The sequence below is a fragment of the Eptatretus burgeri genome, chromosome 2 (genome assembly GCF_056783735.1).
Source record: "Eptatretus burgeri isolate ZD-2024b chromosome 2, Ebu_testis_v1, whole genome shotgun sequence".
Lineage (NCBI taxonomy): Eukaryota > Metazoa > Chordata > Myxini > Myxiniformes > Myxinidae > Eptatretus > Eptatretus burgeri.
Genome location: NC_140962.1, coordinates 92385265 through 92411730, shown reverse-complemented (window position 1 = coordinate 92411730; position 26466 = coordinate 92385265). Strand labels below are relative to the sequence as shown.

At 43.0% G+C, this 26466-nt stretch overlaps 1 protein-coding gene across 2 annotated transcripts in view; it reads right to left on the bottom strand.

The window, feature by feature from the left end:
- LOC147032567 (plexin-A1-like) overlaps window positions 1-26466 on the bottom strand; it is a 424700-nt gene that overhangs the window by 230340 nt on the left and 167894 nt on the right. For both annotated transcript variants that reach the window (XM_085870308.1, XM_085870309.1), the window contains exons 6-7: window positions 4470-4570; window positions 2393-2516 (exon numbers count right to left, since the gene is read on the bottom strand). In XM_085870308.1, the coding sequence (XP_085726434.1) occupies window positions 2393-2516; window positions 4470-4570 (225 nt within the window). The remainder of the gene's footprint in view (window positions 1-2392; window positions 2517-4469; window positions 4571-26466) is intronic.

Sequence of the window (26466 nt, the reverse complement as noted above, 5' to 3'; positions counted from 1 at the left end):
CCCTGCCCCCATTACCAAGCCTCCTTGCAAATTGTGTTTGCTTCTGAATCTACCTTGTCTACCCCTTGCATACTTCCCTACCCCTCATTCTTCCCCACACCCATTATTTTTGACTCGGTGAATCTGGGAGGTTGATGGTTCAAGCCCCAATCGAGGCATTCCAAAGACTTTAAAATCATACGTGCTGATTCATTGCTTGACATTTAGCATTTAGAAGGTAAGGAGCATGGACAATCCTCATAGGTTGGCATCCATGGGGAAGAGGAAGTTCCTCCTTTGGGGAAGAGGAAGTTCATCCTTTGGAAATGCCCTGCTGAGTGTAGTGAGAAAAAACCGGCACCATTGTTGTGACGTCACTGGTACGCAGAGTGCCCTGGGAAGTGACGGCACCTCCCTCTAAATTCAGTGGCTGTGTTTACCTTCTTCAACAGTCTTGTGGTGTGTGTGTGTGTGTGTGTGTGTGTGTGTGTGTGTGTGTGTGTGTGTGTGTGTGTGTGTGTGTGTGTGTGTGTGTGTGTATGTGTGTGTGTGTGTGTGTGTGCAGCAGCTCCAACATAATGAGCCTTAGGTCATGTATATAAAAAAAAAAGTCTCTCTCTCTATTTTGTCCTTCAACCATGCTATTGGTGTTTCTCTTTTTTCTTTTTTTTTTTCTTCTCCATCTCTATCTCTATCTCTATCTCTATCTCTATCTCTATCTCTATCTCTATCTCTATCTCTATCTCTATCTCTATCTCTATCTCTATCTCTCTCTCTCTCTCTCTCTCTCTCTCTCTCTCTCTCTCTCTCTCTCTCTCTCTCTCTCTCTCTCTCTCTCTCTCTCTCTCTCTCTCTCTCTCTCTCTCTCTCTCTCTCTCTCTCTCTCACACTTTGTTCTGTTGCATCTTGATCTGTTCAGTGTTCTCGCCCTTCCACGAGCCTCCACTCTGTATTAAAAAAAAAACCTCATTCACTGTTTTAGGAGCCGAAACCACCCATGCTACACCGGCTATTACCACATGCACCTTGACCAATAGAATGTCTTCCACACACAATCAGACCTGGAAAAGGCAGCACTACACGATGCACTGGATGTTTCCAATTGCCAAACCCCTCAAGCAAGCTGGCCCCAAAAAGATAGAAGCTGCACTGTTTTGAGGCCTTAAACACTGCACTACAACCGATCCTCGATCAGGGGCTGTAGCACGTAGCAGGATCTGCTTCACCAGCCTGCACAAAGCAGGAAGAGCTGATACTTTTTAACCTGCAATTATCATGCAGGCTGCCTGTCCAGGTCTGCTTGTGTGGAACACAGAAAGATGGAGTGTGGAAAACACATCCTGGTGGACAGGATCCATGTGGTAATAGCTGGTGTGACACATCGTTCCTGTTCCCACAACAGTGAATGAGTTTATATTGATCCGATACTGAAAAAGGATGTTACGTCTATCGTGTCTATGTTACCTACATTATGTTCCCTAAAGTATTCACTTAATCTATGCCGACAGCTAGTGAAAACACTTCTCCAAAAGCAGCACGTTCCACAATGCAACGATCTCTGCTCGGACTGCAGCAGAACAGCACTTTTTATCAGATGAAAGGAAACACAGCTTGGAGACAAGTATTTAACCAATGATTTGTCTTTCTTTCTGTCCTTGTTCTACATATTATTCTTACTTCTGCAGCACAAGGCTGCTGGGCTGCATCATTGGCCAGGGAGAAGCTAGGAATCGATGGCCAGGGAGAAGCTAGGAATCGATGGCCAGGGAGAAGCTAGGAATCGATGGCCAGGGAGAAGTGAGCCCCCTGTAAGTTGGGGCAGGAATTTGGAATTTTGCTAATGTACCGGCGATAGCTCGCCGATTCTTTGCGTAGGACGCCGTAGGATCTTTAACGTCCACCAACAAAAATCGGTAGACGGGACACCCAGTTTAATGTCCGTCCGAGGGACGGCACACACATTGATGAATTACCCTGTCTGTGAAACATCAGGATGAGGGTTTATAGCTGAATCATAATTCGAACCCAGGCTGGACCCCTTAGTGGTGAGTGTGCATACATCTAAACCATCCTATCAAACCTGTTCTAGATATTTTGTCCAAGCAACTACTTAAATGTCAGTTTCTATGGTTGGCAATTTTTTGGAGAGCCATTAAAACCAAATCCTAATCCGGTACAAAAAAAACAACAATGCTATGTTTCATTCAGTGAAAGCTTCGACATGACTATTTATTGACAAATGTCAACTCCAAATGCATAAAAACAGATCAGAAAAGAACCAAAATAATTTAAATGATATTTGTGAATCGAAGAAAATGAAGTCTCAATAGATCCCAGAGCTTTTTGCGAAACCCGTGTCGTATACAACAGTAACCCGGATTTCACGATGCCCTGACGTGATGTAGGTCCACACCTGCTGTTGAGATGATGAGACAGAGAGGGCTGTGGGCCAGGCTTGAAGCTTCACGCAACGGCCAGGTGCATCGGAAAAGCGGCCCGGCTCGCCAGCCAATGGGCACTCATCTCTGCGGCAACATCTGAAGAGATTTGAGAGATGAGAGAGAGGAAACGGGGATGGGGGTGGACTATTATCTGCGAGTGAAGATTCAAAGTTCTTGAGTCCACTCGAAGAACAGCAATATTTCATAATTGTTGCCATTTGGTGTCCACTTTCTATAACTTATGGAACACACTCATGATTAGAGTTTCTGCTTCTTTGAAAAATGGTAATGTGTAGGAAGTGCAACAAATTTGAAAAGAGGAGAAAATATGTCTGTTTGTGTTGGAAAGTACTTTTTTGATCTTTGTCTTTTTTGACAGTTGACACGCTCATGACTGCATTCCAATAACCGCAAAGGCTTCGGTTTATTACATACTAAGGGCCATCTAAAAGGCGTTGTGCGTTTGTGTTCTGTACAAATGGAAATCTGGATTCGCATGAAAAAAAATGACAGACAGTTAGTTACAAACGCCTGCTGAGTTGCATCACAGATGCAATGGTGCAAAAAAAATAAAAAAATAAAAAAAATTCCCTCCTTTATATCACCGTTTACAAGGTATCACGGAATCCTTATTTTTAACAAAGCCTTTCATTGTTACGCTCGTGTAGAAACGTGGTTTTCAATTGCCGAGCTCCATTCTGGAGTGCAGGATGGGAATTAAGCATGATGGTCTCGACGATTGAGAGTGTCTGACCTCAATTCATTATGAATGAGGCATGGAGTGGATTCGACCCACATCGCCTGACTCGAACCCTGTCATTTGTCAGGTGAACCCCTACCTTTTGTTAAGGCATCAATAATTCATCGGCAACATTTGCCGACGAGCCGCGGCAAATTTTTTTTGACTCATCCTCGGTGTGTGGTCCACCTCGACGATTGCACAAACAGAGACAGAGAAATGGATTGATAAAAACAGACAATTTTGACATGAAGAACGCTGCTTTGAACGAATAAGCTACGAGTGTAATTTAATTTCTTCACAGCCATCATTGTTCCTGTGGGATGTCGGTAATACCACTGGTCTTGGGAGGTGGTGAGGGGGGGTTGGAGTGCTGCTTATTATAATTCACGGGATGAAACCATCTCAATGTTGGTTTAGGTAAGGATCGACACCAGATTCTTACTGGCATCCTGCTTCTTCCTGCGAGACATGAATGGAAGGCCACAACCATGGACAATTACGTTCAACCCCAAGTAGAAGTGAATAACTGAATTCATGTAATTAGGATTATTTTGCCTCTAAAATTAATGACGTGTTCTCCGACACAGGTGAAAATTCACATGGTATAATCAAGGGCACTGGTACATGGGTGCATTGTGTCGAGATGCTCGTGACGTGACAGCATATCCGTTAAAAGCATTGACTGAAACTACTCCCCTACTAGCTGCACCTTAATTATGGTAGAGGTTAATTATGTAGAAGTGCTTTGTAATACTAGGGTGATATATGAGAAAACGGGAGCTGCACCCTCAAATGATCCCCGTTACTAAAACCTAGCACAATTAAATGGCATTTTTCTGCAATGTTAAATCAGTGAGAAATTAGCTTTTATCTTTAGTGATCCAGAAAAATCTCCCAGAAAATGTTTTATTGACATCAAATGAGGTTTTGCCATTGCTTGTCCAAGTCTGCCTCTATCTTGGCCCTCAAATCCACTGTTGGTGTTTCTCACCCACTTTCAACTGTTTCTTTTTTTCCTGTTGCACCCTGATCCATTCAGTGTACCCATGCTGTCGTAATATTAACTCTTCCACGAACTAATGTAAAAAAAAAAAAAATAGATTAATGAGGGCTAGTTGGACTGGATGGAAATGCATAAGATTGGAATGATAAGGATTCTGGCCGAGGTTGTACACAATCTCGGGTTGATGCTAAGATGCCAAGGTTGATGGTTGATGCTTAACTACCAAAACGACACAAAGATGCTTTGCATCTTCACACCTAATGATGCCGTGATTTTCAAGGTGAGTGGCCAACAAAATATCCACCTGGCATGCAGCACACACCAGCCACAGTGTGGATCACCGGCACCAATGCACGTCGAGCAGCTGCCAAACTGCCAACATCGTTCTACGGGTACTCGTACCACCTGACAGATAAAGTACAAAAGGAAGGATTTGATGAAGGAAGAAACATGAAGAGGTAGATAAATATGGTTCTTGATAATGAGTAAATACAATTCCACAAACAGTGTAGAACAGGACATAGATGTTCCATGTACAGATTGAAACTTCTTTTTTTTTTTTAAACTTAAGAGCATACTCAAAGTTGGCACCATGAAAAGTGAAAATATGGGAGTAAACATTGAAGAGAAGAACATGACTGAGTAACTACTGAATTGCCAACAATGACATTTTGACCTCTTAGCAGCATTGAGGAAACACATATTGACAACTTCCGAGTCAATCGCAATAAAAATACTTGTGTGAAGGCTGTACTTGAGAACTTCTAGTCATAGGTTCAAATCTCGTGTGAGGAGTTAAAGCCTAACTTGTCTACTAATCTATTCTCCTGAAACCTCAAACCTACTCGTCTCCTTACTCTGTTTTCAGGTGCCTGGACTTGAGCTCCCTTGACCCTCGAGATGTGAGCATCCATTTTGCCGGAGCCGTGGAAATACCAACGTGTGAAGAACTTCATAATCTCACTTTCTTCCTCCTTAACATTCCTGTCCAGTGTGGGTGCACCGCTGATGGATTGTGCACGACGTTTACTTATTGCGTCTGGGACTCCCTTGATGTGCAAATCGCAGCAATTCCGTGGTTGTCGCTCCCCTCCATACAGGCTTCTATTTACTATGTCGCTGCTGAGCCTGTGAACATTGGCAAACACTGCTCCACACTGCACATATCTCAGCACAACCCATTTACCTTCATCTCAAACACCAATTGCATTCTTCTTGTGAATTCCAGTGCTCCAGACTGCACAGGTCATAAGACAGACACAGTTCAAATGGATTGTCTGTAGCTGCCAAACATGATCGAATCAACCTATTACATGTTGCCTCTCAGTGTTTCCTGGCACAGCCATACTGAAGAAATGAATATTTCAAGAATTTTGAAGCATTCGTTTCAAAATATTCACAATCGCTTTTGTTTCATTTGATGTAATCATCCTATGTGAACTAAAACTATTACAGTATGTTTAACTGGCGAGGAGAAAATAGGATAGAAAAGCCTCCAAAAGGAATCTAGAGCAAAGGATGTGACTAGTGTGGAGCAATGTGGTCATCATAGAAGAGCAAGAGCATAAAATAAAGATTTGTTGTTTTTAGGAACTAAAGATTTGGAGCAGCAAAGGTATTAGTGCCCAGTGACGAGTTTACTGGGGTGACGGCCAAGCCAACCAATTAGCGACAGCAAATTGAGAAATGTGGGTAGAACAGGTTGATCCTGTGAGCAAAGACGCATAACAGTAGCCTGGGCAAGTCCTGCTGGACAAGCCAGATATTGCAAGCTTATAATTAGTTAACTCCACCACCAAAGGTGGACTGAGGGTATGTTTTCACCCTGTCTGTTTGTCGACCTATGAGCAGGATATCTAAAAAAGTTATGGACAGATTCGGACGACACTTGTTGGACATTTTGGGTGTGTGACAAAGACAAATTTGTTCTACTTTAGTGAAGATCCCATTCCAGATCTGAAGACTAATTTTTTTTCAATACATTATTTCATTCTTCACCATTGAGAAATAGGGCTAAAAATGATAAATAGCATGATGTCTCAAAACGTTGTGGATGGGTTATAACAAAACTTCATGGATGAGTTGGGTTTGTGATGAGAACAAGCTGATTCAATTTTGGTTCAGGTCCGGATCCAGATCCGGCCTATCAGTGGGATATAAAAACGTAAACTTGTTCTTCTGTGTGTTGTACCATCCCAACAACAACGACTCTATCTGCAGTAGATCTCTTCTCAGACAACATAAACAAACTTTTCGCCACTAATCCCAACTCTCTCTTCCCCATATGTCGCAACTTTGCTGGGTGTGGTACCTCTCTCACAAGCCTTGGCAGTTCAGCAAAGGACCTCTGTGACTCCAAGGGACCGACTCAATCTGTGAACTGTCCAAACCAGATTTCTCCTCATGGCAAATCCTCCCTTCTGGACTTGATGATGACGAACTTTCCGACAAATGTGTCCTGCTCTTCCTCTGCTCCAATGGGTTCATCTGATCATATGCTTTTGAAAGTCAATGTCTCTCTGGTTATTCTCAGAGAGCTGCCTCAATGTCAGTGAGTCTGGCAGTTCACTCAGGCAGATTAGCAGGGACTGCAAGCAGCCATCTCTCAATCAGGACTGGCCTCCCATATCTACCGCCCTGATGTTAATTCAGCCTGGGAATTCTTCCACAGAAACCTGCTCTGTCTCTCTGTCTCTCTCTGTCTCTCTCTGTCTCTCTCTGTCTCTCTCTGTCTCTCTCTGTCTCTCTCTGTCTCTCTCTCTCTCTCTCTCTCTCTCTCTCTCTCTCTCTCTCTCTCTCTCTCTCTCTCTCTCTCTCTCTCTCTCTCTCTCTCTCTCTCTCTCTCTCTCTCTCTCTCTCTCTCTCTCTCTCTCTCTCTCTCTCTCTCTCTCTCTCTCTCTCTCTCTCTCTCTCTCTCTCTCTCTCTCTCTCTCTCTCTCTCTCTCTCACATTCAATTATCCTTCCTCTCTTCCCACCCATGGCACATGGAATCCGGTGATGAGACAGTTGGTCTGAAATTACCGATAAGGCAGGTCTGACTGAAGACAATCTCAATGTGTTACAAAAAGTCTGCAACATATGTGTGTCCAGTCTCAGGAGAGCCAGAAAACAACATCTGTCAAACCTCAAAAATGAACTTTAAAACTTGTCTCCCTCCTCTAAAACCTGGCAGTGCCTTGTGAAGTCTGTCTCTGGTGTATGCTCCCCTTCCATCCCTTCCCTCTCTTCAAATGGAACCACAGCCAACTCCGTTCGTGAGAAGGCCGAATGCCTCAATTCTGTGTTTGCTTCAAAATCTTATGTCCCCACATCCTCACTCTTGGTACCCATCCTTCCCTGTTGTACTCAACTGCTCCTGGATTATGTGTCTTTTTCACCTGAGAAGGTGGAGAATGTTCATTCAACCCTCAACTCTGACTCCACAACTGGACCGGGTGGCATGCATCAGTTCACGTGTCCTAAAAGCTGCTCTAGGGCTCTTTCACATCCTCTCTCCACCATTTCCACCCTGTAATTTGCGTGAGGTCATTTCCATCTGTTTGGAAATCCATCAACACCAATGCAGTTCATAAAAAAGGTGCAAAAACTGATCTCCTCAACTGCAGACCTCTCAGCTTACTTCCTATCATCAACAAGGTCATGGAATCCATCATCGCAGTTGATGTGTAATCCTTCGTTTTCTCCAACAACCTCATCTCAGATCCCCAATTTGGTTTCACACCAGGTCACTCCACCTAGGACATGCTGTTTCACTCACCCAATGGATGGAGGCTCTCAATGTCTGACAGGAGATCAGGGCCATTTCTCTGGACATGCTGTATCTCATGCTTTTCATTCAGTCTGGCATCCTGCCTTACTCTCCAAAATGTCTGTCCATGGCATCCAAGGCCAACTCCACACATGGCTTACTGACTTCCTCTACTCTCGCAGCTAATGTTTGGCATTCAGCAGAATCCTTTCATCTCCTCTCCATGTTAAATCCCAAGGCAGTGTTTTGGACCCAATCCAATTCCTGATCTTCATCAATGATCTCTCTGACTCCATAGAAAATCCTCTTCGTCTATTTGCTCATGATTCCACCCTGTTCCATGACATCACTCATCCTTCAGATAGACAGGTAGCAGCCTCTTCTCTCTCTTCATACCTTGCAAAAAAATCACAAGCAGGTCAAACACTTGGAATATGCCTTTCAATTCTGACAAATGTCACACTCTCACTTTCTCTCTCGGAAAGGACCATCTGGCAAACTCTCCTATCTACTTTTTTAATAATCCTCCAAAGGAAGTTCAGTAATTCAAATTCCTGGGTCTCACTATCAGCCATGATCTTTCATGGGCAAACCACATTTTGAAGTTGGCCTCCAAAGCCAGTAGCCGAATGAGCACTGCCATCACACAAAGTTCTTCCTTGGCACACCTGAACTCGTATCCACCGATAAGGCCTTCATCTGCAGCATGATGGAATGGAGTATTGCTCTCCTCTCTAGGCTAGCTTCTCTATCTCTCATCTTGCTCAGCTTGGCACTGTGGAAACCAAGGCCTTCAAGGTCATTGGAATCTGCCGCACTGAGCCGAGTCCATCACTTTGCCATCGCAGACGCGTCGGTGGTTTTCCTGTCTTCTACCACCTCGTTTCTGGTCTTTCACCCTCTGTCTTTCCGTGCTTTGTCCCTCCTTCCCCTCCCCCTTCCTCAGATTTCTGTAGGGCACACACATGGCCCACCAGCAACCCCTTCAGGTGAAACTCAAGGAATTCAGAATTACTGCTCACCTTCAATCATTTGTACCTATGTATATTTTCCAATGTGTGGAATCAACTTCCACATCCTCTTCAATCTCATTCTTCCATCCAAGTCTTCAAAACAGCTGTTCAGCACCATCTCAGATGACCAGGTCAAGTATGGGAGCATACGCCAGAGCAGCGCATCGCTGTGTCCACTTTCCGCCGGTACTCAAGGGGCCACTGTCTGGCCATCCCCCAGGCAGATGCATGGCCTATCCCAATCTCCTTGAGATGCCGATCAACCTGCTGCAACCACAAGGCACATGGTCGGCCCATTGGCCTCCTCCACTCACGATGCTCCCTCGCTGAGAGAATCTGGTGAGCAGGATTAGCGTCAGGAAAACGAGCCACATGTCCATAGAGCCGCAGCTGATGCTCACGTACTATGCAGGCAACAAATCTCATTTGAGTCTCTCTCAGCAACCGCACATTGGACACAATGTCCGACAAGTGATCGCCAAGGATTCTCCGAAGAGACCTGGTACCAAAGGAATTAAGTCTCCATCTCAGATCCCTGATCAGAGTCAAAGTCTCACATCGTAGAGTAAAACTGTAAGCACCAAAGACCTGAAGACTTGGACTTTTGTCCTACACAGGTACAGACAGTTCCACACCCCATGATCCAGTGAATCAATGACTCCCCAGGCCCGACCCAGACATCTATTGACCTCTGGCTCACAGCCAGCAGAGACATGAATATCACTGCCAAAGGAAGTGAATCTCATTGAAGACGTCATTGTAAGAAAGATGTCATTGAAAGCCTGGATCTTATATTAGTTTTTATCCAGGGAACCGATAATCCCAGTGGCTCTGACTCCTCATTCAGCACCTTGAGGGCCCCCAAAAGGATATTGAGAGACTACACAAAGATGGTTGCATCATATACAAAATCAAGGTCAGAGATCTTGACATTCCCATACCATGCACCACAGCTTGCATTTTTTTTCTTGTGTTTTGCGGAATGAAGGGTTTTACGGTGGCCGGAGTGCAAATCCTGCCATCAACCTCCTAAAAAACGTAACCCAACTTCAGGAGGACCTCCGCAGCCCACTTGGGCGCTATATATGGATGCCCATTGGTTCACAAGGAGCTCATCTGCCATCAGATGATCTCCAATCCAAAACCATGATATTTTTAACCTCGTTAACCCCACCCAAAGCCCTCCTTCTTCCAATTTTCCAGTTTTCCCAACTTGGAGATTCTTTCTGTGTCCATATTGTCCACCCTATGCTTACGTGTTTTGCATCCTGATCCGTTCAGTGTACTTCTCTTCCACGAGTCTCAACTACTGTATGTATGCAAAAAAAAAAAAAAACATTCAACCTTGTGGAGGTATGCGACCGAATGCTGTTCTAGTTATTTTTGTCACTCTTTGCAGTTTGCGTTTTTTCTTGTGAAATCCTTGGTAAAGAGAAATTAAAGAACTCCCAAAGCTCGTTCATATAAAGGTAAGCAAAAAGCGATCTATATTGTGTTACCTTTACTTCGCAAAGCAATCCCCAAGACACAAGTAAACAAAGGGTTTTATCAAATAATATTTTTGATGCCTCCACTGACGAAGTCATCAGAGGCCTTTTTGGGTCGTCCATCCATCTGTCCCTGCTAATTTTCCCTGTTTTCTCTGCAACCCCTTATCCAATTGACACAGAATTTTCACCAGAGGTGCGACTACTGATGTAGAATGTTTTAATGATAATTATGATGTCACAGGTCACGTGGTGTGGCAGCCATGTTCGAAAAAAGGAAAAACTTTGGACCACTTATCTGCGAAACCTCTCCATGGAAAAAATTGAAACTTGGCACTTGTTGAGTACTCCACATGGGAAATGAGTATGATTTTTGATGATGTCATCGGTGGCTTTGTTATGAGGTCATAATTGCAAATGTCGAACTCTTTATCCAATCAGTATGAACATTTTTGAGGGTCATCAAGGGCTAAATTATGGGGAAAAAATTAGTATGAGGAAAAAATTGATGACTTATCAGTCACATGGTTCGACAGCCCTTTTTTTTTACATAAAAACATTAAAAAATCTTCTTCTCTGAAACGGCTTAACAGGTGAATGGGAAACTTTACAGGTATTGGGGATACCAGATTGTTCACAAATAATTAACAGGTCACAGCAGCCATATCGGATGAAACAAAGATCTTAAAAAAAAATTATTTCTCTTGAACTGCTTCATCAATTGACGTGAAACCTCAAAATTATGATCAAGTAGTAATGGGGAAATATACGTTTTCAATTTCAAACTGATTGGTTGCATAGTCTGGCAGCCAGAAATATTTAATATTCTGAATCTGGGTTCAGGAATTTAAATCAAACTGGTACAAGTATGTATAATGATGCCATAATGTGGGCAGAGGTATATTTGGTGACGTCACAATGTCAAAAATTGCATTTCTAGTTTAATCTTGTATCCAGTCATGAGGTTGTGAAACCTTTAATGCATGATTTTATGTGAAGATTATTTGAAACTTGCACATCACAATCCACAATGTACAGAAAGGGACAAAAGCTTGAAAATAATGCTAGTTTGAGTATTTTCCAGATAAGAATACAACTCTCTCACATTCTCAGATTCACTTAATCTATCTTAGCAAAAAGTTGATTAGAGTGTGTTTCCCACCATCATAGGAAATAAGGTGTGGCTGACATTTTGAGAGCAAAACCTTTGTCAGCTCCTTTGCTTTGATGAAAGGCTAAGGCCTGGAACATAGCTATACCCCACAGTGAAAATCATACTCTTATCAAAATTTTAATTGAGAAGATCCATTGTTTATCTTGTCCACTGACACAGACTGACTTCGCAGAGACTAGGATTGGGCATGACCCACAATTAAGCAGTCTTTGTTCTGTTACTTGTCTCCAGCTCTTGTCTCTCAATATGCTCATCATAGGGAAAGGCATCTGCATCACTGTTTTTAAGTCCTTTCAAATAAAGAATAAGCTTCTGTTTTCTTGTTCACCTATTCATCATGCCAGCCATTGTGGGGAGCCTTGTGAATATGGCTTTCAATGTAGGATCATGAGTAAGAAAGATATGGACAGAACTTTTCATATCACATTGAAACTTTCACAGGGATTCATGACAAATGTTTTTTGGGCTCTTCTGTCATCACAATGACAACCATAAAGGACTCTTTTAGAAGGGTAATCAGTGAGTCATCACTTTTCTTTCTTTACACGAATGAGGCTTCTGGAAGAAAAAGGTAGAACTGAGAGTGGGACAAACGTCAAGGGAATGAACGAAGAGGAAAGTTGGGATGGGAGGAAATGCGAAACTAGCAAGTAAGATGGTTATGTTACGAAAGCTTAATCGGAGTAATAAAGATAATCAGTCGGAATTGGGGATGACAAGAGATGGCGGTACAGAGCTCACTTGAAAACTGGAGGAAAGAGTGCGACAGAACAGCCTCAGGAAAGTAGTTATATCGATAGGAAAAGTGAGCAATAAAAGAGTTGAGGTTTTCAATCAGTCTGGGTCTCAGAAGTTTCACCAGGAGGTAGTCACTGGAAGAATGTGTGAATCCTGGAGTAGATAAGGAGGGTTGGAGGACTGAGAGAGCACTGCAAGAACTATTGGAGAATGTACGTTGGAAAACGGAGAAATTACCAACCTGCCTTCGATATGAGGGCGACAGACCTTGTGGCTCATCATGGGAGATTCCAATAATTTTTGTAGCTTTAGACTCCACAGTATCCAGGAGAGGCAGATGTGATGCTGGGGTTCTTGCTAGCCCACAGCGGAGAGCAGTACTCCATTGAGCAATGGACAAGGGCCTTGTAGACTGTGAGTCGACCTGATTTTCCAAGGAGAGACTTGGATCACAGAAGACGTCCAGTGAGTCAGCGGCTGGCTTCGGAGACCAGCTTTGGAATATGGTTGGCCCAGGAATGGTTAGGGCTGATGGTGTGGCTGAACTTCAAGAGAATGAACCTATTCCAGTGGTTGACAAAGTTAAGAGAAAGGTGGGTATTGATTTGACAATCCTTCGATAGCGATAGTGTAAGACTGTGAAATTTTCCATTAAAGTCTAATAATTTCCAGGTCAAGAGAGAGAGAGAGAGAGAGAGAGAGAGAGAGAGAGAGAGAGAGAGAGAGAGAGAGAGAGAGAGAGAGAGAGAGAGAGAGAGAGAGAGAGAGAGAGAGAGAGAGAGAGAGAGAGAGAGAGAGAGAGAGAGAGAGAGAGAGAGAGAGAGAGAGACGGACGCAGCTGCTGGATGCCTGGCAGAGGGATGGGGTATTGTATGACACAATGTGGAATCATCAGCAAAAAGGAAGAAAGGGTTTTTTTAAGCATCAGGTGGTCATTTATATGGATAAGGAACAAGACTGTGCTCAAAATACTGCCTTGCGGAACACCATTCTCCCCTTGGAGAGAAGAGGAGCGGGTTCCATTGATGAAAAAACATTGACTGCGTGAGTTTACAAGTCAAAAATCCAGGAACGAAGGCGGCCTTATACGCTAGATGCCAGACTGTCGTGTACAAGAATATCCCCAGAAAGACGGTCCTAACCTTTTGTTTGAGATTGAGGGCCTCCAACCATGTCCAGAGTCAAGGACAGGGACAAAATCCAAACCGGTGGTCAGAGATCAGGCTGCTTAACAACAGGAATGATGACATCAGAAGCAATAATGGATTCCAAGGCTTTGCTTGTTAGTGGAACAAGCTCACCGGCTGATAATTGGTAGGTCCTGTTTTTTACCTTTTTGTGGGTGGGAGTGATGTTTTCTGACTTACATGCAGAGGGGAGGTGGCCAAAGTAAGAGGCTGAATTGAGTACATGAAGTTGAAGCAAGAAGCGCAGAGAAGGATTTGAGAACATGGAAACTTAAATGCTATCTGGGGCCCATCGCCGAAACGGAGTAAAGGCCAGACAGAACTTTCTCTACCCTCTTGGGTGGGAAGAACACAGAGTCCATTAGACAGGGGGTACATCAGGGTAAGATTGGGACAGAATGGGATGGGTGAGAACATGAGATTTGGAGGCAAAGACAGAGATTTGACATTCTGCCTTATCTCAAGCACAGTCTGCAGTAATGCGGCTGTTTGAAGTGAGGGACGGGGTAGAGAAGTATACATCAGAGATTGACTTCCCAAGGTGCCACCTTGATACAAAGGAAGGAGAGTGTTTTGAGACTTTCACCTTGAGGTTCATAAGATGATGTTTTTGGGTTCGCCTCAGGATGGACACACTTTTTGCAAGCATTCCTGAATGAAAGAAAGTTACCCTCAGTTGGGTTAGCTTTCCATGATGAGAAACTGATCTGCTTGACTGTAACTGCCTCCCCACGTAATACAGTGTACCAAGGTCTAGAGGAGGATATGAAAGCTGCAGATGGGATGGGATGAACCATTGCATGAGAGTTAAAGTATACTTTTTTGTGAAAGTATTCCCAGGCGGAATCAATATCAGATGCTCCTGAAATGGTAACTCAATCATTTTTTGAGAGGGCAGATTGAAGTCCCTGCCAGTTGGTCTGTGCGAACTGCCACAATCTGCATTGTTGAAGTTGCTCCCTTACAATAGCCACAGAGATGTCGTTCTTCACATGAAAAGTGATCAGAAGAGCCAATAGGGGCAGAAGAGGAACAAGAGATATTGGTTGGAAACTTAATCATCACTAGGTCTTGAAGGAAGAACATACCACAGTATGTGCTGCATCCAGGAGCGAACTGTTATTCAGATGTTGGATGTAAATCTAATTGTCCCGTCTGCATTTAGTTTGTGGATGTTAAATATTTCACTGTATCACTCAAAACAATCGGTCAATGTGTGTTGGTAACTTGGCTAAACTCCATTCCTCTATAACTTATATCAATAAAATGGTGATCTTGTCAAAGATAATGCATATCTTTCACTGGAGTCAGATGAGGTTTTCAGGTTTGGTCAGGTTATATATTTCATAAGGTACTGGTACCATGTAATCTGGTAGATAATCAACCATATAATATATTGCATAATCGATTGGTTGGTGACTAAACCAATTCCACCACCAAAAATTGCCTGAAGGGTGGTGTCTGAAGACCCAGTGGAACTAAATGGGAGATCCTTCAATCGGTAGATGAGCACTTCATGAGCCAACGGCCATTCAGATAGGTGGAAAGTTGACTTTTCCCAACTGTCCTTGGAGACCTTTGATTTCAGTCTCTGAAGTAGGTTGCTGGTTTTGCTGGAGGGGTGCTCCAATAGCATCAACCTAGTGACTGGACTTTAGACACCTTGATATTTCAAAGGGTAAAGAAGGAGTCAGCACACCATAGACCTGCCACCAGATAGTTGTAGGCCCACATACTTGTGTAGTGCCTGACGAGGCTGCTTCTTCAGCTAGTATATAATCCCAAGTTGCCTTCTTTGTCAGGTGAGGACTGAAAGATTGAAATTTTAGGGAGCACATCTGAGGCCACTAAACTGTCTTGTTGGCTCCTGACTTTATGTCACAGGTTGAAGTTGGGACCCTCATTCCTGCATTCACACATCTCCTCTCTTTGCATATCTAACAGCATCTACATTCAGAAATAACAACTCTACTATGGTCTTCAAGCGGAATAAAACTTCACCCTATCCTTCACAATAATCTTTGGAACATCTGTGCCCATTGCTCAGACCAAAACTCAGTGCACCAGCACCTGAACTATAGCCAATAAGTCATCTCAGAAAGAAGGATAGCTTTTATGGGTTAAGAAGTATTTTATCTCTTCTTTGCTTCTGATGCTTTATAAATCCTAAGCTCAAACAATCATGGAATACTGATCCTATATTTGGAGCAGAGCTGCTCCGTTCATTCCCAGTACTATTGATTGAGTGCTGACTGAGGCTGTTTGGCTTGTGGGTGAGAAAAGGCTTACAAACAACCACCATCCCCTGGTACAATACAGAACAGTTTCCTCCTGATCAATCTTCTACCATTATTACCATGGCCGTTGCTCTGTGGAGTTATCATTTGCAGTTCCCCACTCTTGAACCATCCTCACTCCACTCACTTGGCTGCACCCATGCTGTGTGTCCTTTCAGACATGCAGAACTTCAGACCATTCCCTTCAGACATGCCCTTCTTTAATGACTGCTGGGGAGCTTTCTTGAAAAGAAGCATTTGAGGAATGACCTTAATCTTGATTTACATAAATGACCAATCGCCTGTCTGGATAATCCTTCGAACAATTTTGTGGATGCACACGATTGATCCTGTGCAGAACAGTAGACCACACGTATGAGAAGCAGCCTGTTTCAGCATCCATCTCGACCGATCTGGAAAAAAAATGTCATTGGTCACCTACCTGGAACACATCTTTAAATGAAAAAAATCCCGCATTCATCTTTCTTTCCCGCCATAAGGATCGGCTTTCAAACCACCCACTTTCCTGATCTGACCAACCACTGGAAAAGGTTCAGTCCTTCGAGTCCCTGCCCTCACTCCCCAGCCAACTTTCTTTTCCACCATTCATCCACTATAACATTTATGTTGGATGTTTCTGTTCCCCAGTGATCATCTATCAATTTGAAAACCTGTTGTCCTCTGTCATCGAGCTTCTCTATGTGCCTAGATAGTTATTGACAAAAAAACAACCAATAAATGAACATCTTTCTTTATGCCTGGTGTTGGCTTAATGGTTAGGGTGGTGTGATTGGGATCCTAGGATCCTGAGATCAAATCCCCCTCGGCTGTTGAATTAATACCAGGTGGGGTTGACTGTCCCTGTCATCCTTCCGAGGTCGGCAAAATGAGTACCAGCTTGCTGGTATACTGTGTCGGAGTGGCGACCTGTCCAGGACTGTGCCCAATAGCCAAGGAGACTGCTTTGGCAGCACTGATGCTCTGTGCAGAGTATGGTCCCAATGGATGGATGGATCCTTTCCCTACTGCTACACCATATAACTTTGCAGCCAGCTACTCTTTTCTGCTTTTTTCCTACAATTTCTAACTTTCAACCTGGACCAACAAGCTAACTCTAACTTAGCGCTTCTCTTTTTTCTATCTGCATGCTTTTCTGCAGGAGGTCATTCTTACGGTCTCACTCTTCTCCTGTAGCTTTCTCCTTAAAATAAACTTCAAAGTTCGACTAGTTAACAGCAAGAAGGGGGTTGCGAGATACAAGATAAGTATATTGAGAAAATAAGTTCATAGCGGTGTATATGAAGTGCAGGTATTATCGGCCACAAGAGCTAAAAGCTTCATTGTCCTCGACTTGTATAGAAATGTTGTAAACAAAGTGGATGAGGATGAAATTTAGTGTTGTGGCTCGTCGTCACAGTTTGGCAGCTTGTGTTGTGATGCACATTGCTGTTAAGTTGAAAAAGGATGGCCTTTTTCCCGTTGCTGTCTGTTTTTGCTAAATTGTATTTGGAACATCTCTGAAACTGGTACACAATCCTCTCTGTTCACAGCAAGTCCTCAATGAATCTGCTCATTTAGCAGAATGCCTTTTTTGTTCAAACAAACGTTCATTATTGTCCTTTCCTGTTGCTTTCCATTTTTTCAGAAAAAAAAAAAACTTGATCACAGCGATTGGTTCGGAGCTTGCATGCAATTAGAGGGAAATCATATGAATATGGGAATTGGCTCACATATCAAGCAGTCTTTATGCCACATTCACAGGTTAAATAGATTGAGCGAGCCTGCCAGTATGCTATTTGTGCAATCACGTATTAAACAAAAACTTTCCAATGGGATTGAAGGAAATTTAAAGCTGAAAAAGGAATAATTTGGCTTGATTGCACGTGCAATGATAAAATAAAACCAATAAAATATATAAAATGGCATTTATTTTTAAACTTACCACTCGTATGAGAGGCAGGCTGTTGCGGCATATCCATCTCTGTCATACCATTAAATAGCCCCACTTAAAATAATATTGGCTATTATCTGGAACAAAAAAAAAAAAAACTTCATTCTTCAACATCATCTTAAACATCAATTCACCAGACTTTTACAGTGTGTTAGTACATTTGAAGCAGTCTCTTGACAAGAATTATGCTGGGTGGTTTGCCTTTGCCTTCCTGGCAGTGGGTGAGGAGAGGAATTAGTAATTTGTTCGGAGTACCAGCGATAACTCAAATATTCTTAAGTCTTCACAGAAGACACTGTGGGATCTTTAACGTCCATCGACAAATGGTGCTGGCAGACGGCTCTTCTAGATTAACATCCATCCGAAGAAAGGTGCAGAGAATGATGCCTCACCCTGCTTGCGAAACCTCAAGATGACAGTTTATAGCTGTGTCGAGATTCAAACCCGACACAGCTGAGAGTTGAATGCATATATCTCCAGGCTATTCAACCAGCCCGTCAACTCCACAATTCACCACTTAAAAGACAAAAATGGAGAAGAAAGATCCAGCATTTGGAAGAAGTGTGGCACATAAATATTCAATCTGCATTATCTCGAGCATCCAGAAACTCATGACTATAATTATGATTGACATCTGAAAAATTTTGTTTTTTCGTCACCATCGGTGATGATGAAAATGATATTAGGTCTCACCATCTACACACAGCAGTAAAGTCATGACCCCTCCTCCTTGCAAGAATATTTAACACAGCAACACCTGAGGGCTGAGAAATGATGCCTGAACAGTCCCAGATGTAAAGCGTTCATTCAGTCATCGAAACGTCGGAGTCAAGCCTTGACTGTTGGGCAGATACCCTAGTTGGTGGTGCCTCGATTTTTACCTCGGCCCACCAAAGGTGGATGGAGGTTATTTTTTTACCTCTGTCTGTCTGTTTGTATATTTGTTTACATACGATACATACATACATGCATACACACATACATTGGGAGGATGCGCCAAAGCACGTTGCTGTGTCCACTTTCCACCGTTACTCCAGGGACCTCCTCTCTGGCCATTCCACAGGAAGATGCCTGACCCATCCCCATCTCTTCGGGATCGTACATTACAGGCACCCACGCAAAGGGAATGCCTCAGGTTAACCCGAGGAGACCACCGTCTCGTGGATGACACTGCAGCACCACGCTGCCACACACACCACTTAGTATGTTTTTGCAGAGTGAAGTGTTTCTACGGTGACCAGAGTGCAAATCCTCCCACCAACCTCCTAGGAAAGGTAACCCACTGCAGGAGGACGACAGCAGACACAGTTGGGCACCAGATATGGATGGCCGTTGGCTCACAAGGAGCTCCTCCGCCCTTTGACAGGTTTTGTTTTTAGTCCTGCTGGTCGTGTACAGATTCGGACGAAACTTGGTGGACAGGTTGGTTGTGTGACAAGGACGAACTGTTTCGATTTTAGTGAAAATCCGAATCCGTATCTGGGTGGAGGTATGTGCTCCACCGAGTGCCCTTCTAGTTCCATATGGATCTCCCCCAACTCGAACAAGTTCCTACAAACATATACTTGTACTCTGCTAACAAAATGCATCACAATGAGGACAATTCTACCTCATCGTGATGTCATCTTTCTTGCCCTATCTTTCAGCTGGACCGCTTCTGGCACTATCACACCCAAAAGCACAACCAAGGACTGGCATCGGTTGTTAAGAGATGTGTTTCTGACTTGTGAAGGATTCGATATATCCAGACTAGACCCTTTATATTTGGACTGTTCCTCAAAAATATAGTGTAAATTGTGTGAAATTTCTACAAACAATGCTATTCGCTTAAGTCCCAAATACGAGTACTGTTTACATTATTGGAAGTTGTGTCAACGAATAAGCATCAAATTGGAATTATATTGCACGCTGCTCTGAAACATAGGACTACTAATTAACACCATTTTAAAAAGCAAACATGCAAATAAGCAAGAAATAACACCTGTGACTTCCAACATGAACCTTTACACAGCAATGGGAGTGAGATTTCAATCTGTGGTAGCGGTGAAATCTTAAGCAAGACTAGTTTTCTTTGTACAGTCCTATATTTACTGACATAAGTTATCACAGCGTAATTAACCGAAAGGTCGTTTGGGCCATCACAAAAGTACCATATCCACATTCCAGCAAATCCCACATAGTGCAGGAGAAATTAACAGCAGGATAAGAGAAAAGGTTTTTTTTAAAAAGTGAGTTGGACAAATTACTGTGAGTGATCAGGAACAATAAATTTAAGATGTTGTTTGGAGGAACAACAAGAACAGGAATGAAATTCATTGTTGTTTTTTTTTTTTTGAAAGAAGAAAATGAAGTTTACTTTTTGCTTTCAATTCCCCAGGTGTTATTCCTTCAGTTTCTTTAAGGTGCCAGTTAACCATAGATGGCATATTGGCCCCTATACCTGCGAACGGTCTTTCCAACGCTTGCGACAGCATTACTCCTTTATCTATCCTGTATATGCCTGTTCATTACCTCTTTTTTTTCTTGGTCATTTAGCTCCTCATTGAGCCTCAATATCTGAGTTTGAATGTTTGAAAACTTTAATTGAATGAGTCAACAATCTTAAAGCTTGCAAGACTTACTAAGGTGGCATTTTGTCTCATCATAATAGATACACATGATGACTTGACCCAGAAACACCATCATAAAACTTATCCAAAAATCCAAATCCGTTGGGACCATACTCTGTACAGAGCGTTGGTGCTGCCAAAGCGGTCTCCTCGGCTATTTGGCACGATCCTTGATGGGTCACCACTCCGACACGGGATATTCGAATGGCTCAATTATCCCAGCAAGCTGGTACTCATTTTGCCGACCTCGGAAGGAAGACAAGCTGAGTCAACCCCACCTGGTAATAAGTCAACATCTGCGTGGGATTTGAATTCAGGACCCTAGAATCCCAAGCCCACCACCCTAACCATTAAGCCAACAGCAGGCATATAATCAAACTTACGTGTAACTGCGAGATGGCATTTCAAAATGCTGCTTTGGAAGTTTGACAAAAAAAAAAGACCGAATGATTTGGAGTCAATTTGGTGCAATGCATATTTGATTAAATATTGATGTGTCACTAAATGCTAAATGACATTATCAAACTCGATGGCCACTCAATGTCCAGCTAGTAAAGTGATGCCAGTTTAAATCACCACAGATGATAAATTGAATGTTTGTCCAAGCTGCAACCAAACTGTCCAGATCCTATATGTAGTCATTAATCAGACATGAACTGAAAGGCGAAGCTGTTTTAGAAATGTAGACAGAGCCAGAGAAATTCAAAGCAGACAAAAAGACTTTTATTATGTGTGCATGTGGGGAAAGTGGTGGGGACAAAATTGAGAAAAAAATGAGATTAGGATGAGATCAGAGTAAGTTGAAGGAACATAAAGAAGATCTACAGAAGTAGGAGGGGGTGAGTGAGGGTACATTCAAAAGGTCCCCCCAACCATAAAGGAATAACCCTGCACCAGCAAATTAATTTTTGTATGTACGAGGGTAATATTTTTTAGAGAGACAGAGACAGAGAGGAAGACAGAGATAGAGAGAGAGATAGAGAGAGAGAGAGAGAGATAGAGAGAGAGATAGAGAGAGAGAGAGAGAGAGAGAGAGAGAGAGAGAGAGAGAGAGAGATAGAGAGAGAGATAGAGAGAGAGATAGAGAGAGAGAGAGATAGAGAGAGAGAGAGAGAGAGAGAGAGAGAGAGAGAGAGAGAGAGAGAGAGAGAGAGAGAGAGAGAGAGAGAGAGAGAGAGAGAGAGAGAGAGAGAGAGAGAGAGGCAGACAGATAGACAGACAGACAGACACTGTGATTCACAGACTGACAGCAGGTAAAATTAACCAGACTCGGTGGTGTCATGGTTAGCATGTCTGTTCCAATTCTAGGAGGTTAACAGTTCAAACCCTGGCCAAGTCATACCAAAGATCTTAAGAATGGTGCATGCTGCTTCCTTGCTTGATACTCAGCATTTAAAGGATAGAGCATGGAAAAAACCCCCATAGGTTGGCATCCATGAGGAGGAGGAAATTCGTCCTTAATTGCCTTGCTGAGTGAGTACAGAAAGAAAAGCAGTCATAATGATGATGTCACTGGTACCAAAAGTGCTCTGGGAAGTGATGTCACTTCCCCAATTGCAGCGGTTGTTTATGTGTGAAAATCAAGTCTGGTGTTGTTTCATGGATGTCTGCATTTGTTCTTGATTTGTGTCATGCAGCTCCTCCATGAGCCTTAGAGCCTGTAAAAATAAAATTAAAAAATAATAAAAAGAAACAGCCAGACAACACGTATGGATGGACACAATGCAAACAAGTAGTTGAGGACAGCAACAGGAGAGGAAGAAAAAAATAAGAAAAAAGGGAGGAGGAAGGGTAGAAGACATCAGCAGTCGGTATGGGAGAAAGCATGAGGTGACAATAGATGACATGAATAAAAGACTCGAGGGAAGGGCCAAGACAGCAGGCACAGGGATTCAGTCCCACAGAATAGAGAATGGAGAGATGAAGGTGTGCAGGTGATGATTCAGGTCAAACTTTGGGAGGGAAACCAGGTGTTGTTTTCTTGAAGAATACATGTAACCATAACTGGGCAAGGAATGCAGTGGGACTGCAGTGGAGTTGGGGTGGGGGGAAGGAAGGGGGCAGAGGAAAGAGAGGGCAATTGGAGCAAAGACAGAAATGAGTTGATAAAAAAAATAGGACCACTGAACCTGTAGCATATCTGGGCCCTGTCCTAATGTTGTAACCCAAATTGGTAGTATTCTGACTGCTGGGTCTGGAGAAGAAGATTGCTGAAGAAATTTACTGAGTCCACCATTTTGACCTACTAAAAGTCATGTGACTGGAAGGAGCTTTGCAATCCTCGTTACCAATTAGGAGCAGAACGTTGGTGCCAAATTTCAGCCGAATTGGCTCAGCGGTTTGGCCAGATAAGTCAAAATAGGAGACGGACGGACGGACAGACGGTGCATGATGACAATACCTTATCTGGAATTCCAATTCCAGATAAGCTAGAAACTGTAAATCCACCAACCTACTTGCAATGGAGGAGAAGCAGACCGTGGCACTTACCTTCCTGGCAAGATAGGCAGGCGATAATGAAAAGCCATGGATTTGGCCACCTCCAAGAGAACAAGACTGGAAGCAGCTGTACCAGCTCAGAGTGGGGACCCATAATCCATAGAACTGCAGACCTGAACACGCCCCATGATGAGCTCTGTGTAGCTTCGAATGGACTTGGCTCTGAAAGTAATATCAAAGCATTGGCCAGCCTTGGAGGAAAGTTAGGAGAAATTGTTTACACAAAACAGATTATGGCTTATAGTGATGTCTTGGAGCCTTTGGGAAAGAATGTCTTTTCAGGGGTTGGCCAGATAAGTAAACAGGGATTTCGACATCTGATCCTCATGGAGGGAAAGAATGACAGCTTGGGACTTTCCTCTGTATAAAGATACGTTCCAAGTATCTGACCAATAACTTATTTTTAACAGATCTGTAGACAGGGATACTGTGGCAGCTAGCCTCTCAGAAACATGATATACCAATCTTCACAGGATGGAGATAACAGCAAAATGATATGAAGGGTCTTTCAAGGGCGTGGAGAAATGATTTGTGTCGAACAACAATAAGGTTGGCCGTAAAATGCCACCTTGTGACACACCCATTTGAACATGAAGATCATGAGATAGAAATACCATCAAGAGTGATGCACGTTATTTCCGCTGGTGGAGAATAATTAGATAACCATTCAAGGACATTCTTCTGAACGACATTGACAGATAACTGTTGAAGTAAAGCTGGTGCAAGAAAGTACAATGGAAGTTTTGACATGCCCGGAAAGATGGTTCTCACCTATCATTTCAAATTAAGAGTATCAATCCATTGTTGAGTTAAACAATGCAGCATATCCAGCAGAGAAGTGCTAGGGCAGAAGCTGAACTGATGATCAGACATTGAAGAGTGGAAAGGGGGGCAGGTCCTCGGTCTGCAGCAATGAAAGATTCCATTACTTTGTCGATGGTGTGGAAGTCTGTAGTATAGTGGAGTACAGTTTGAACAGTTCTTCTGAATCAGGGTGAAATTTGCCGCTCTGCAAGACGACGGCAAGCCACCATATGAGAAACAACCTGAAGAAGATTATAAAAAAGAGGAGTGGATATGGCCAGAGCACAGTTTTTAATGATTGAAGGACCAATACTGTCATGCCAAGTTATAGTGGAGGTGTCATGACATACTGTGTGTAATAGGGCTGAAAGAAAAATATTTATTAGAAATCTCCAGTCTTAATGGGAGAGCTTTATTACAAACTTCAATGATGCTGAAAGGAACAATCTGGAATTGAGGATAGGGTAAACACTGAAAGGGAGGTTATGGGGGCCTTCACCTTCTTAGCAAGGTCATAGTGCAAGGTGGATTTCAGAGGATCTCAACTTTGATCAAAAAGCAACTTGTGTGGTCATTGCTACAAAGCTCTGGAGGGAAAGACAGATTGAGGAAGATGATCTCTTGAAGAGGATTTTGTCATGCGATTCGACCTCGATGCATTCTTTCACACCAGAGTTCATGAGTCTGTATGGAGTGGATACCTTCTTGGTTCCCACCAATGAAACAATTCAAGATTCAGCCTTCAACAGAAAAGCGTATGGCAACTATTTTGGCACCTTATTAGTTTAATTAACGTGAAATTTTTATGTCATAAAATCATTAATATATAGTAAAACAGTAAGCTTTTTTAATACAAAGCTGAAGCTCATGAAAAAGGATGGGATGATCGAGGGGAATGAATGAACAGGAAAAGAGGAAGGGGGGGCAGCAACAGAGCCAAATGAGGACCATAAGAGCAAGTGGCCCGGACGACGACACACAAACCGAGCATAAAATCACACGTGAAGGTGCTCAAAGAGATGCACAAGTACATTAAATCAACAAATTACAACCGACAATCAACGTGAACTGTGAATTAACAAGGCAATTCTGGAACAGGTATCCTCATCTTTAAAAGACAGCCTCTCAGAGTGAAGAAGATGGCCTTAGGCCACGGAGGAATTCCGAACCGGAATCCACTTTACTTGTTACGCATTGAAGTGAAGCCAGAATGATACAGACTGCCGCCAAGTACGCTGTCTCAATGTACAAGTTTACTGCACAATAATGCTGGCCCAAACAGGACAAGTGTGACCACTACTCATTCAGTGGAGATGGGTTGGGAAATTCTCGAATCTAGATAATCTCCCATACAGTCCAGACATGTCTCCTTGTGATTTTCATCTCTGTTGACCACTCAAAGGGCAGATCGGTGGCATTAGGTTTGCGAATGATGAAGACATCAAAGCACGTGTCCATAAATGTCTGCGCACACATACCAGTGATTTATCCACAGATGACATCAATGTGCCGTCACAATGTATGTTTTGGTAACAAGGCTGAAACAAAAGTAGCTGACGCTTCATCAACTTTCCTCTACTCTTGTGGATTTTCCAAAATAAATAAAAATTCATGTCAACAGTGATCAATCTTCATCGTTCCCTGCGAATGTGATGCATTCTTCCCAGCAGTGGATGAGCTTCCTGATGCCCTGAAAACCAGAAGTCATGTTGTCTGGCTTTGAAACTTTTTTACAAAGGGCAAAGGCATCCCCTCTTGCTTGTGGCATACTGGGAATTTGGAATAAAATAAAAAAAACTCCACCATTATTGCATATCTAACAAATAATGTCTGAACAAGACGTATGAGCGTGTTTGACCCGATGAGGTGAAAAATCATGCCCAGCATTGTATCGATGTTGGTATGCCCGAGATTTCAAGTCAACTAACCAGAAGGAACATGAGGTGAGAAGAAATATAAAATGGAGTTATCAACTAAGAGATGCATCAAGAAAATGACTCATTATATAAGGAAAACGACAAATCAGTGGGCAGGTTAGAGGTGAAGACAAAAGGAAAATAGAATTATAAGCTATGAAAACGCTGGGAAAGGTTGTCAGCCTGTGATGCATAGGTAGACTTATGAGCAGAAGAAAGAAGAAATGTGGTGATTAAGCCACGTATGAGGTATGGTGGTTTTCATAATTCGGGACCAGGGCATGCGGACCGAGTGTATGGGGCCCCTGGGCACCCGGAGACGACAAAACACTGCTTTGTATAAATTGCTTGGACGAGATAAACCGTGGACGAGGTCGCGAGCTATTTTAATTCTGCACACTCCATGAGATGCCAAGTGAAGCATTTGTAGAACCAGGGCTAAAAGGTAATTTTTTATCACAAAGCGTGAGGGTGGATAATTCTCTCCGCACATTGCCCAGATTGTGGGTTAAATCGCTCCCTCTGCCCCACAAATGGCTGGGGGATTTGTATCTTCTTCTCTTTCCGTGCCTAATTAATTCATGAGGCATCTAGATGGCTCGTGAGGCGTCTCGATGGCGCTCAATTCCTGCTTTAAGAAAGTGAGGAAATGCGAGGAAATGCTGCAAATTTTTTCGCCAAGGTCACTGCTCATCTCAGCAGAGGAAAAGTAGCTGAAGAAGCACCATAAACTTTCGACTTAAAGAGGAAGTGAGAAAAAAAAAAAAAAAACAACAAATCTCCTGATAAAATTAATAGGATTCTAATCAAGCGGCTCTGCACGCACACAATTTAATTAAAAAGCAGCAAGAGAGAGAGAGAGAGAGAGTGTCCACGCCAAACTGATTCGCTTCCATTG